Raw genomic sequence first — 15,260 nt, forward strand, 5'->3', positions numbered from 1 at the left:
ATACACTACCTAATAAAAAGTCTGGTCGCCTATGCAAGTTTTGGATTATTTGGTATTAGTAGAGGCTTATATGAAAGGCAAAGGCCTCTAGATTACGCTTATTTTACCAAAATAAAATATGATCATGCCTTGATTTTTAATTATTTAATTAGTACTATAAGGTCTGACTTTGCTTAGACAAAAGCCTTGTCTCTTAACAGAAGTAATGTCCAGTATAGAATATAAAGTCATGCTGCAGTGGAGACAGAATGAATATTGTGTCTGACTTTCATAAGCTTGGAGGACTGCATCCATACATCTCTGCAATGACTCAAATCACTTAGTAAAGTCATCTGGAATGGCAAAGAAAGCATTCTTGCAGGACTCCTGGAGTTCATCAAGATTCTTTGGATTCATCTTTAATGCCTCCTCCTCCATCTTACCCCGGACATGCTTAATAATGTTCATGTCTGGTGGGCTGGCCAATCCTGGAGCACCTTGTCCTTCTTTGTGATTGCTTTTTTTATTTTAATTTAGGTTGACTGTTTTGTGTTTTACAATGGATTTGGAAATGGCAGTGTTCTTTCAATGAAAGATTTTAATTTTACAAAACAAATCACTGCTATTAAAATAATTCTTGTTTAACCTTTGAATGATGTTAAAGTAAAAAAGGTGCCAAAGGCTGATTTTGTGGTGGCTGCGCTTTTAATATAAAATTATTGTAATCTAAATTCAAGTGATGAAGGATGTTGAAAGCCTGGCTATAATCAGTGTTGAGTACTGCTGTATGGTTAACCCAGCATGATATAAATATTTATAATTATGTATGAGATTAACAGTTTGAAATGTACAAAAGTACTTCAAAAGCCAATAGCATAAGTAATTGAAACAATAAATGTATTACTATTTAAATATATCATCTTGTTACTAACTTTTCTGAAGTATCCTTTCCAGCACTGAAAAATAGTAAGGTTAAGAGCTTTAATGTTTAATAACCCAGATCTGCATCCCAATCATCACAAATACTGCAGAAGACCTATTGGAACCAACATGGACCCAAGATTCAAATAGAAATCAGTCAAGTTTGGTGATGAAAAAAAAAAAACATTGGTTTGGGGTTGCAGAGTGGATGGAAACATCAACAGCACAAGGTATTAAGACATTTGTGCTGCCCATTACATTACAAACCACAGGAGAGGGCAAATTTTTCATCAGGATAGAGCTCCTTCTCATACTTCAGCCCTCACATCAAAGTTCCTGAAAGCTAAAAAGGTCAAGGTGCTGCAGGATTGGCCAGCCCAGTCACTAGACTTGAATGTTATTGAGCATGTCTGGGGTAAGATGAAGGAGGAGGCATTGAAGATGAACCCAAAGAATCTTGATGAACTCTGGGAGTCCTGCATTAAGAGTGCTTTCTTTGCCATTTCAGATGACTTTATTAAGTTATTTGAGTCATTGAGGAGATGTATGAATGCAGTCCTCCAAGCTCATGGGAGCATCATGACTTTATATTCTATACTGGACATTATTTCTAATTAAATAATTAAAAGACAAGGCATGATCATATTTTATTTTGGTAAAATAAGCGTAATCTAGAGGCCTTTGCCTTTCATATAAGCCACTTCTGATACCAAATGATCAACTAGAAGTCAAGTTAATATTTGTTGTTCCCAAAACTTGGATAAGCGACAGGATTTTCGTCAGGTAGTGTAAAAAGGCAAGATAATACAGAATCACCCTCTCTTTACTGTCAACATGTCAAGTAAGGGAAATTGATTAATTTAAAAAGCCAAATATGTGCATGTACCTTCAAATATACTTTAGAGTCAAACTATCAAAAATGAATCATTTAAATGACTCCTTTTGTTGACATAGAGCTTATGCAAGCTTTCTGTTCAGCGATATTTAGAGGAAAGAGCAATATATATATATATATATTAGAGCAACTTTCCCCCTTCCTAACTCTAAATGTTAGTGAGTATTATATTATTTTCAGTAGCTCATTTTAAGGCATCTCGAGGCATATTTAATAAAACATATGCGTTTTTCCACATATCTCACATTGAGAAATGCATGTTCATTTTTAAATTATTCACAATGCCGTTATTAATTAAGCAAATTACATGTCACCGCCATTGGTGCTCTTAAACTGTTGCTTTAAATTTGCGATCGGTCACAACAGTGAAAATCTATATTTATGTAAGCATAAACTTAGTAAATACACTGAAAATATAAATTATTTATTGGATTTACTAATGCAATGGATTTACTCATTTTTTTAAAGTAAGTGATTGCAAACAATGTAAATGGGCTAAATTTAAACAAGTTGAACATTACTCAATTTATTTGTTTGTTTAAATTTAGTCTATATAAACCAAGTATGTTTACATAAACACCAATAATCCGATGTTAATACGATTAATTCAATTCATCTTTATTTCTATAGCACTTTTACAATGTAGATTGTGTCAGCAGTTTCACATAGATGATTATAGTGAATTGAAATATAGTTTCAGTTCAGTTTTCAGAGTATAAGTTCAGTTTAGTTTAATTCAGTTCTGTGTGGTTTAATATTCACTGCTGAGAGTCCAAACACTGAAGAGCAAATCCATCGATGTGCAGCTCTACAGGTCCTGAACCATGCAAGCCACTGCGATAAAGACAATACTCTGATTAAGAGTTGACCATGTAAACATTGACTTTTTATTATTATGTTTTTCATTCATTTAATCTGATTAAGGTCGTAATCAAATTAAACTGTAATCTAATTAAGACGTGGAGTATGCCTATTTTAGTGCCATTATTGAAGTGCAGTACAGACATGGAAACACCGCAATCCAACTATCACCATCGTGTAGGATTTTCACCTCATTTTGCGACAGTATAGTCTATACACACATGGCTGTTTGACACTATTCTCTGCACTTACCGAGTCACTAGTGTTTCCATCTACAGATTTTTATGCGCATAACCAAATATAAAAATAAAATAAAAAATTGATTGATGGAACCGCTAGGATGCGCATTACTTTTGAAAATGTGCATAAAAACTGTATGCGCTTAACTGAGTAGGATAAACTCTTTTTTTGTTAAGATGTGCATAAACTACGCTGGAAGCACTTTTACCGAACAAATTCCAGTATGCACATTAAAAAGGTCATGTGATTTTGTTATAGGAGATCATGTGATGATAAAAATGTGTGTGATTGGACAAACCAGCAGTCTGAGCACAATGTAAAACATCTGAAATGTTGTTTGGGCCATTCTTAAACACGTTAACCGTTTCAGTATTAGTGTCATTATATTATCAATGACCTCAAGTCATTCCGTTTTCATTGTTGATATTTGGCAAAAGTTAATCAGGAACTGACAATTTTGTTCTCTTTTACTCATTGGATAGAAACGATGCTTTATTCGCACGTCTTTTACGCAATATTCCGGCTTTGTGCATAAAGTCTGAAGGACCACAGACACCCACATTACAAAATGGGTTTTTGCAAACAAACAAAAAAAAAAATCACAAATTTTTGAGAAATAAAAATTGATTGAACTGCAAACAAAAATCAAGCAATGCAAAAAAATAAATAAAAATAAAAAATAAATAAATATATATATATATATATATATATATATATATATATATATTTATATATATGTATATGTTTATATATATATATATATATATATATATATATATATATATATATATATATATATATATATATATATATATATATATATATATATATATATATATATATATTTGCTATTTAGTTATTCACGTTTCACTTTGTGGCCCTGATTTGACAAGGGGGCAGAGTCAAGGGAGACCTGCCTCCATTTAAGCAACGTCATCACCTAGTGATACAGTATCACTGAGATGGTCTTACAGCCTAGTAGGTCCATGTCTGCTGCAAACACCCATGTTCCCTTGGCTCCGCCTCCTTGTCAAATCAGGGCCAGTGAAACGTGTTGAAGTAAAAAAAAAAAGCATCGCAAATCAAAATGAGCATTGCAATTGACTGGACAGGTTTTGTAAAGGAAATGCTATAAAAATGTTTTGCAGATATATAGGGCTCTATTTTAACAATCTAGGCCCAAAGTCTGAAGCGCATGATGCAAAAGCATTAAGGGTGTGTCCGAATCCACCTTTGCTATTTTAAGGATGAAAAAAAAATAGAATGTCTTCATGTAATGCTGGATTCGTGGCCGGGAAATCACACGTGACGTGAACTGCTGCTGACCGTGAGCTGTTACCAGAGAGCGGGCGGGACTAGGAAGCGGCCTACTTAAAGACAAGCATTTGATGTTTTTTCTTTCATAGCGAACAAAGCTGTGCATGAAAACAAATGTTTACAGTGTCAGTATAACTACACTAGCCTATATAATGTTAATTTTACCAGTGAATAAAATGGTCTAATAATGTTGTCAATGACAGATTGCCAGCATAGGCCTATATCTCAAACATAATTCAACATCAGAATTATTATAAGTAGAATATAATTATTTATAGAAACCAGTAGACCTACACATAATATTATTTCTGTTTTACCACATGTTTGAGGAAAAAAAACAATAATAATTGCAGACTCATATTAACCTTTATTTTACATCTACAGAATCATGAGAAAATCGTGATCTTTATTTTAAGCAAAAATAAATAAATAAATAAATAAATTGTGCAGCTCTAATATATATACACTGCTTGATTTTTATTTGCAGTTCTTGCTTTGTTTGCAAATTTTATTTCTATTTCTGTGAGTTTCTTGTGAGTTTATTTTTGTTAGCAAAATACATTTCATTTCTCTAATTTTCATTTTGCGTTTTTTTAATTTTAATTTTAATTAATTAATTAATTAATTTATTTATTTATTTATTTATTTTTGCTCAATACTTTATTTTTTGTTCGCAAAACTTTGTTATTTTGCAGATATGTCCCTAGATTGACTCCACACCAATGATTCATTTGTTTCAGTGTAGAATATAATTATTTTTTTTCTTTGATTTTGTTGGTGTGGATAAAGCTGTGTGTGTTTAATACCTCTGCTTTTCTCATTACTAGTCTGAATTACTCCACTTTGCTCTAAAATATTTAACAACATGGGTTTAAGGGCTCATTAACAAATTGGTCAATTCAGCATCTGATAAAGAGGTCCATCTGTTTTACTGAAGGCCCCATGTGGGCCGCTCTGAGATTCACAGCAAGAACAAAATGATGTTTCTGAAATCTAAATATATTATTGGTCAAACAGGCGTTTTTCATGAGCCATCTCCACAACGTCTTTCGAATCCCATAAAGTGTTTGTTCGGGTAAATGTTGAGCAGCATCCACGGCCGAAAGGTGCACGTAAAATCCCGAATGACACTGTAAAACACTGTAAGCTGATTCTCCGCCGTTCGAGCCCTCCATCTGGAAACCCATCTGCACCTCCTGTTTTATGGATCTGATTCCCACTGTATCCAATCCTCACATGAAGGTTAATGACTGGACAAACTGTAGCATGCTAAGGTCACGCATTAGCCACAAACGGGGGTCAGGAAGGGTAACCAGAGCTGTTCACATATGGGTAAATATTGAATATGAAATTGGATAAGCTTATAGATGATGACTGTAGACGCTGGGATTATTTATTTATTTATTTATTGGCCATATCTATTCTAGGGTGAAGCTATACTGTGACACGAGGCAATTAGCGCTGTAATAAGATAACGTCTTTGTGAGGGAACGTTTGATTCAAAGCAATTTACCATGGCTTTGCTGTGGTTGCAGTTAAAGATGCCTCATCATGTTCTACCTTTTAAAAGAGAATGTCAGAAAGATGCAGTGTCAGTGATGCTCTGCTTTGCATTAAATTGCAGGTAGTACGATAAGAATAGATTGATTAGCTCATGATTTAGGTATAGCCTTATTCACTATTGCCTAGATCAGGGGTTCCCAAACTTTTCAGCACGCGACCCCCAAAATGACAATGCCAGTGACTCGTGACCCCCAATATTCTATGAGGTGGTGGTTATAAATACAGAAACCTTCTATGCAATGACGCGCACAAACACACCAATAGACCCAAGTCTATTCTTTGTTTTTTTATGTATGTCAGTGCTGTAAATGGGCTAGAAAGTTTAACCTGGTGTTACAAAATCTGCTGTATCTGACAGTATTGCTGTGTCTTTAGTATAATGTAATTACCCGTGAAGTCGCAATCCAATAGAACTAGTAACTATAAGCTACTATAGTAACGATATAGTTTATAGTAACTATAAACGACAATTTTTTTCTCTTCAGTAGGTTATTGATAAAATACAGTAAATCTTAAGGTTTAATAAAAATTAATTGATTTTTGAAAATCACCAGGCGACCCCCCCCTTCATTGTCCCGCGACCCCTCGGGGGGTCCCGACCCCCACTTTGAGAACCTCTTGCCTAGATAAGCATTTTTAGGAGTGAATGAAAGTGAGTGTATGAATTAGAGCACTGAAGGGATGCCGATTTGATTGTTTTTTGCTGGTTGATAAATCCCTCAAATAGATTAGATTTTTTTAACCTTGATTTACCATCACACAGAGGCTTTAAATCACTTTCCAGAACCTTTTCATTCACTGTTCCTAATTGGTGGAATGATCTAAGATGCCTCATCATGTACTACATTTTAAGAGATAATGTCAGAAAGATGTAGTGTCAATGATGCTTGAAGTAGGACATAGTATGATAAGAAATTGATTAGCTCATGATTTAGGAACTTTGGAAATTAGGCTCTTAATCCTCAGTCCTAATTCCCTAGATTAGTCTCCTGATATAGTGCCTTTAAAGGATTGAATCAAAGTGAATTGAAGCACTGAAGGGGTGCCGTTTTTTTGTGTTTTGCTGGTTGTAAAAACCCTTAAGTGGAACCTTGATTTACCACTGCACAGAGGCTTTAAGTCACTTTCCAGAACCTTTGCATTCACTGTTCCTAATTGGTGGAATGATCTTCCCATTCCCAAGCTGATTCACTGGTAACATTCAAATGACATGATGACTGTAGATGCTGGGATTATTTATTTCTTTAATTTTTGGCCATATCTATTCTAGGGTGAAGCTTTTCTGTGACACAAGGCAATTATCACTGTAATAAGATAACGTCTTTGTTAGGGAACACTTGATTCAAAGCAATTTACAATGGCGTTGCTGTGGTCGCAGTTAAAGATGCCTCATCATGTACTACATTTTAAAAAGATGGTGACTGAAAGATGTAGTGTTAATGATGCTCTACTTTGCATTAAATAGCAGGTAGTATGATAAGAATCATTTGATTAGCTCATGATTTAGGTATACCCTCATTCACTATTGCCTAGTGGATTCACTATCCATTAATATAGGGTGTATTTACGAAGGAGTGAATTGGAGCACTGAAGGGATGCTGTTTTGTTTGTGTTTTGCTTTTTGATAAATCCCTCAGACGGATTTGATTTTGAACCTTGATTTACCATCGCACAAAGGCTTTAAGTAATTTTCCAGAACCTTTTCATTCACTGTTCCTAATTGGTGGACTGATTTTCCCATTCCTACACTGATTGCTGATACACTGGTATCATTCAAATGAAATGACGCGATGGTATTATTTATTTATTGGTCATCTATTTTAGGGTACGCTTTTCTGTAACATAGGGTAATTAGCATTGCAATAAAATGCATCTTTGTGAGGGAACATTTGATTCAAAGCAATTTACAATGGCTTTGCTGTGGTTGCTGTTAAAGATGCCTCATCATGTACTACATTTTAAAAGAAAGTGTCAACGATGTAGTGCCAGTGATCCTCTGTTTTTGGATAAAAAAAAGATGGTGTGATCAGTGAAGATTGAATAGCCCATGATTTAGAAACTTTCGAAATTGCGCCCTGTACACTCATTCTCTATTCTCTAGATTAGTCCACTAATATAGTGGAATACTAATAGAGGAGTGAAGGAAAACGACTGAGTGAATTGGAGCACTGAAGGGAATTATTATTATTTTTTGTCTTTTAGTTGTTTGTGGTCTTTAGTTAAGGTGAAGCACATTGGTCAACTTGAGTTGTTTTTGGTTGTGCTATATAAATAAACTGTCAATATCATTTTGCTGGCTTTAAGTCACTTTTCGGAACATTTTCCGCAGTTAAATATGCTGTTTTGTTTGTGTTTTGCTGATTGATAAATCACTCAAACAGATTTGATTTTCAACCTTGATTTACCCTCACACAGAAGCTTTAAGTCACTTTCCAAAACCTTTTCATTCACTGTTCCTAATTGGTGGAGCAATCTTCCCATTCCCATGCTGACTGCTGATGAATAAATGAATAAATGAATAAATGAATAAATGAATAAATGAATAAATGAATAAATGAATAAATAAATAAATAAATAAATAAATAAATAAATAAATAAATAAATACCTTGCTATTTTAAGGACAGAAAATATTATTTGCGCCCTATCATATGGTCTAACAGGCTTGTGCTTATTCTCTTAATGAGTTATGGGTGTGTTTTGAGCATAACGTGCATAGCATAACCTATCAGAGTCTCATCTCCCATTCCCTTTAAGAGTCAGTTGCGTCGCACCTTGGCGCATTTGCTATTTACATGGTGGACTTTGTAAGTGGAAAAACTGAATGCTTCACTAACAAGAAAACTGTTAAACAGACCATCTGCAGCATGAGGATAAAGAACGAGCATCCTCCAATCGGCCTCTTCACTTTCTCTTTACTTTTACTCTTTACTCCTTTACTTTTGTAGAGTAAGGAAACAGTGTTGTACACACTCCACTGAAGACATCCATTAGCCTACATATTTGATTTAGTTAAGGTGCAAAGATTTTCTTTAAAACTATTTATTAATTCAGTTCTAATTTCCAGCAAACAAATAAATAAACAATATTAACAATGTCTTATTCTTATGCCCCATGTGTCACCATATATCTCCAAAACCTGACAGATAGACAAATCTAAACTTGTTTTTAATAAAACAATTATAAATTTGCATACAATAAATACTACTACTACTACTTCTACTAATAATAATAACAAATATACAAATGAAAATTGTCATAAATAAACTAAAGAAAAACCCCTGCGAGGGCTTATAGACAGTGTTTTTTTATATAATTTAGAGAATAATAATCTTATGAACATTTTAATCCTTTATTATTTTCATATGTAAAGATATTTATGTATTGCTGCACATTCTGTGTGTATTAAGCAATGTGTAAGCGAATAGACCCACATAGGTGCATAACTAACGCGATCTGTGCTGGACTTTAGAGCAGCTTTTATTTGTTCAATGGCGTGGTCTATTTCAGTTCCTCAAAATAGAAACATGCCAACAATGCGCTTAACACACCTCCTTTGTAGACCAGCACACCCATGAGTCCACAAAGTGGCACAAATGGATTTGCTTTTTTTTAAAAAACGTGGCGCAAAACATGAAAATTACAGTTGCGCTGGTCAGAAAATAGCGACAAATTGGGTCATACACATTTTGTGCCTCATTGCACCAGGTGTTTGAAAGGGCCCTAAATGTCGATGTTATTGGTCAGACCGTGTGATAGTTATTTAAAACATAGGAGGGCTAACTATTTTAACTTCAACCTTAGTGATTTTTTTTTCTCTCTCTCTGTATATTAACAACCACAAGATACACAAGGCATTTAAAATCAGTTAGTAGACAATTATAAAACTCTGTACTACTAATTCTCAGCAGAACAGACGTGATGTTTAACAGCATTTATTTGAGAGTGTATCTCTCTTCTGACATTTCATGTTCAATGTGGTTGAATTCATGAGAACAAATAAACTGGTTGAATGACTGACCGATATGAACGCCAATTAATTTTCATCCCTGAATAGCACAAGCTCAATTTATTCTTAATAAAAAGATGAACATTAATCTCAGGTACTTTGTGAGCTGATTAACACAAGTGTGTGTTTTAAATTGAAGGAAATTACTGTGAAAATGGTTGCCGGAATAGCATATGGTTTTAAAATATATTAATTCGAAATAAAATTTTGCACTTATTTTGCATAGTCAGTTAATTATCTTCATCTTATAATCTTTCTTTATGAAAATTAACCAATGTTTTATTATTGTAAAAGTGAAGTAACCATGTGTTTTTATTTTTTGTGTGCCAGTATTATAAACACACTTTTAATAATACGATTAAACTATGTTCAGTGTAGCGAAAGTCACTTTTCGTAGGTGCTTTAGTGTGTTTTACATGGCTCATTTACCATTGTCATGAGATATATCTGCCAGTTATCCTGTCAAGCTGGCGTGAAAAAAAGTCTCATTGTATCTGATTTCATGTTCATGTGTTTACTTCCAGATCTTGACCTTTCCAAAATGGCGGACGTGTGGGACTGCCAATCTGGAGCCAGGTATGTTTTCAGTGCATTGTTTCCATTATTAAATAAGCAAAACGGTTTGTCAGTATTGGTTTAAGGAGTGTTTAAATGTTGGAATGTGAAGAAATATGTGTTTTATTGTCGGCAGTTGCATGAATAGTTATATCTGTGTAGATGAGTAACTTCAATTCCTGTGCATGAGAGGTGTCCATTCAAACTGCTGCTTGATTCGTTTGAGAATATTTCTTTGAGGAATGAAATTACTTCAAAACAACATTATCACTGTTTAATTGACTGTGAGTGTGAACAATGCTGTACTTTGATAGTCACTGGCTGCTAATATGATTTCCCTATTTAGAAATTACAAAGAATACTTTTCTGAAATTATATTATTAAGGGGAAAGTCTGAATGTACGAATCTAAAACCAACTTTAACCCAATTACTGTTTTCTGAGCATGGAGGCTTTGCGTTTCAGAAATGTGTCACTTGTGTTTTGGATACTTGAACTTTTTGCTATAGTGAGGTAATAATATTAATAGTTTTGTGCTCTCTGAGAGTCCTGTCATCTGATTCTGTTTTGTAGGGGAATACAGTTTTAACCCAAAACTGACCAGTCTGTCAGATTAAGAAGAGCCGAGATTTACAGTACTTAAAAAGAAAGTTTACTGAAGATAGTTTGCAGTTTCATCAGCAGAAGCCAGCTTTAACACTCGCCATGAGACAATCTTAACTGCGTCTTACATTGACAAATTGCCGGTTTGTAAACATTTAGGATGCGCGCACAGTGAGGTTGCAGAAAAAAAAAACGGAAGCACTATATTTACAGGGAGGAAATGACATCCGATGCGGTACAGAGTTTGTTGTTGTCTTCAAGATAAGTTATATGGATTACATGTTATCTATATTATTTACATAATGCTTTCAGCGCATTATAACAGCTTGTCACCCAGTGATAAGCACAGTTATTTTGCAAAATGAACTTTAAAGCGAGCGTCGTTCATCTGACAGGTCCATTTACGATAGCATCCTCCCAATGGATATTGGAGAAGACGAAATGACCAAGCATCCAGCCTGAAATATACAACAATCTCATTAAAACCCTAAATGATTTTACAAGAGAGAAGTTAAAGACCTACAAGTCTTTAGATGCCTACAATATTGTTCTGTGTGGTCGTGTGCAAGAAATAATGTCCATGATTACACTTCAAAACTGTAGTACTAAAAACTGAGGTTCTGCCTAGCCAAAGACAAGGAAAGTAGACGGAGCTATACAAGGCCTGGGTAATCATCAGCAAGCTAAACTACTGCATCTTTCATTAACTGCACCTGTCCGGCAGGGTATGTGAACTTACATACTTTTACTTTTACATTTCATTCTTAGCATCCAGTGTCTGCAGTTTAATTCAACATATTTACCTTTTTTTTTGCTGCAATCATTGCTGCAATCAAAAACGAGTAATGTGTATGATTCTACATAGCGAGAACTCACCTGATATGAAATGAGAAATGTAGAGTCGAGCATTTTTAATTAGATCCTCACTCCATTCAGCTCTTATGATGGCTGTTAGCCAAAGACGTCTGCGGTTGGCATTAAAAGCAGTGTGGTGTACGGTAAAACTTAAGGTTTTCTATTTTTGACTTTTTTTGATTTTGGCATCCTACCACACAACACACGTTTGCTATTGCAACCAATCTTTTTTTGCAACCATTATGTGCGGTTCTACCCATGTGACAACGTGTGATGTAGGTTGGTAGTTACCCTATAGGTTTATAAATAGAAATTATTTATCTGCAACTCTCACATGAATGTATGGTAAATATTCAGGATGAAAATAAAAGGTTATGTGGAAAAACTGTATTTATATTATAAAAATCAGAACATGTTGGGAAAACTGCACAAGTATCTAACAGACAAAGCATGTAAAGTTTTTAAAGGAATGGAAAGTGCCACAATTTTAATATTTCATTTTAAAACAATCTTTTAATGTGGGTTGTAATATGTTTTAATGTATAAAATTGTATATGAAACTTTGCAATAAAAAAAGACTCCCACATAGTCGCCAGCTAAAGCTAAGCAGGGCTGATCCTGGTCAGTACCTGGATGGGAAACCACACGGGAAAGCTAGGTTGCTGCTGGATGTGGTGTTAGTGAGGACAGCAAGGCACGCTCATTGATATAATGATGGGGACTTTATACTGTCAGTGAGCGCTGTCTTTCGGATGAGACGTTAAAGGAGGTCCTGACTTTATGTGGTCATTAAAAATTCTGATATTTGAGATTTTGTCATTTGTGATCATAAACTGTATATATATTGATTTTCTATTATTTTTATAGTTACATGTATAAACATATGGATGGCAATCTGGACCAAATATCAATTAAATAAGTTGTCATAAAATATAAAAAAATATCTTAAAGCATCATACTTTAATATTGTTACACTGTAAAAAAATATTTTTAGAAAAAATGTGGAAACTGGCAATTTAATATTGTTACCATTTTGTCATGATCACCTGACCTACCCACGTCAGTTGCGTCACTTTACTGCCATTCATGAATTCGAGAGGCAGTTTCATATCTGTAGTGTATCGTTATCACATGATGACCCAAAAGTGAAATCAATGACTTAATTAAAAAAAAAATTATTATCATAATAAGTAGAAATGTTGTGACGCCATATTGATAATTTGATATGTTACAGAGTTGTGTATTTATTCAGTACTAAATCAAAGTTTTTTTTAAATTGTCGTGATTAGTCTCAAAGCTCATTTGCCCTTGAGCGTGTACATCCGCATGTTTTCTGTGATGGTGGCTTTTGCATGAGATCTGTGGATGTGTGTGTGTTTTTTCCGGCTGTGTTTAGAATGAATGCACATGTTCAGATGGCACCGGGAAGATCATTCATCAGGGGTTTTGAACAACAGTACACATGGACAGCGAGGAGGCATTTATCTCCCCGGAACAACACAAACATAGAGCTGCTGCCCTGGAGACTTCAGCTGCACGCTCAAATCACCATCCCTCTTCATATTCCACTGTGTCTAATTAGCCAATTCAGTCCAGACCACATTTATAGACCTGATGGAACATACACACACATACATACACACACACACACACACACACACAGAAAGTCTGTCCTGGAATTCACATAGAAATTAGACTGCAGTTCAGAGAGCTTTGCTCTTGTGGTGTGGGCGTCTGACTGTAGACACTTTAAAGACAATCTTGTGGGAAGGACCTGGCTGTACTGTACTGTATATTTAGGGTCTTAGTTACTGGGGGTTGAAACCCTAAAACACTTGATCCCCCTCCGAAGGACATCAATTCAAGATGTGTGTGTGTGTGTGTGTGTGGATTAGTGTAAATAATGGAATAGTGTTCTGTATTGGTGTCTGATCTCTACATGTTGACGTAATTATAAATGGTGGGTGGCACAGTGGCTCAGTGATTAGCACTCACAGCAAGAAGGTTGTTGATTTGAATCCTGGCTGGGCCAGTTGGCATTTCTGTGTGGAGTTTGCATGTTCTCCCCTAAATTAGGGACTAAGCCGAAGGAAAATTAATGAATGATTGAATAATTATAAATTCGACTTCCCCCTGTAATGGTTCATCCTATTGTAAATGCATAAATTAAACAGTGGAAAATATAGCTGGATCTGGGTTTAATCTGGATTCATACTATTGTCATTGAAATGGTTTAAGTAGTTCTGTGTCTTATCTGTACCTTATATAATAATAATAATAATAATAATAATAATAATAATAATAAGTTAAAATAAATATAAATTTGAGTGCTCCTATAATGGACAATGCATTTCATATAATTTAAGCAGTGGAAAACAGTTCTGTATCTTTTTATGATGTGTTTTTTACATAATAATAATACTAATAATAGTAATAATAATAATAACATAAACATAAATTTGACTGCATTAACTATAGTTCATTGCATGATTTAAGTAGTTAAAATTTAAATATTTATAATAATAATAATAATAATATTAGTAATAATAATAATTATAATAATAATAATAATAATAATAATAATAATAATAATAATAATAATAAATTGATGACAAGTGAAAATAAATATAAATGTGAGTGCTACTTTAACGGATCACACTTTTGACAATAGATAATTTGAATAGTGGAAAAAAGTTCTGTATTTTTTCATGATATGTATTTTACATAATAATAATAATAATAATAATAAAAAAAATAATAATTATTATAATAATTATAATAAATTATAATAGTATAAATGTTAAAATAACTGTAATTTTGACTGCCCCATAATGGTATGTTACTGTCAATGCATGATTTAAATGGTGGAAAATAATTATGCAACTGACCTGTTAAATAAAAAATAATAATGCACCTACTATTAAAATAGGTGACATAAGTAACATAAGTTAACATGAATATACATTTAAATGCCTCTATAACGGATCATAGTGGAAACGGAAAATAGTGCTGTATCTTTCTGATGTGTATTTTATATAGTGGTGGTAGTAGTCATAATAATAATGATTAATAATGATGATGATTATGTTAATATAAATATAAATGTGACTGGCACTTTAATAGTTCATTCCATTGTCATTGAATAATTTAAATGATTGAAAATGTTTCTTATCTGTATCTTTAATAATAATAATATTAATATTAATATAAACATAAATTTGACTGCTCCTACTATCGTTCATTGCATATTTTAAATAGTTATAATTTAAATAACCGTTTGAGGAAACCGATTGCAACAAACCATTAAAGTTCAAAAACTAATCCTTATGAGTACTGTGAACCTAATCCATTTGAGTAAATGAAGCAATTTGAGCACAGTAAAACCCAATACATGAAGAGAACTCAAACCAACTGAGTACTGTAAAACCCAATAAGTTAAGGCAACTCAAACCGTTTGAGGAAGCT

At 33.7% G+C, this 15,260-nt stretch overlaps 1 protein-coding gene across 7 annotated transcripts in view; it reads left to right on the forward strand.

Moving 5' to 3' along the window:
- The window catches only part of kirrel3a (kirre like nephrin family adhesion molecule 3a), a 532,216-nt gene that overhangs the window by 74,339 nt on the left and 442,617 nt on the right, over positions 1-15,260 (forward strand). For all 7 annotated transcript variants that reach the window (XM_087271356.1, XM_087271360.1, XM_087271352.1 and 4 more), the window contains one exon: positions 10,308-10,359. Coding sequence is in view for 2 of the 7 variants with exons in the window: in XM_087271352.1 (XP_087127478.1) it covers positions 10,308-10,359 (52 nt within the window). In the remaining 5 variants the exon portion in view is untranslated. The remainder of the gene's footprint in view (positions 1-10,307; positions 10,360-15,260) is intronic.

Source organism: Danio rerio, chromosome 10 (assembly GCF_052040795.2).
Source record: "Danio rerio strain M-AB ecotype USA chromosome 10, GRCz13ab, whole genome shotgun sequence".
NCBI lineage: Eukaryota > Metazoa > Chordata > Actinopteri > Cypriniformes > Danionidae > Danio > Danio rerio.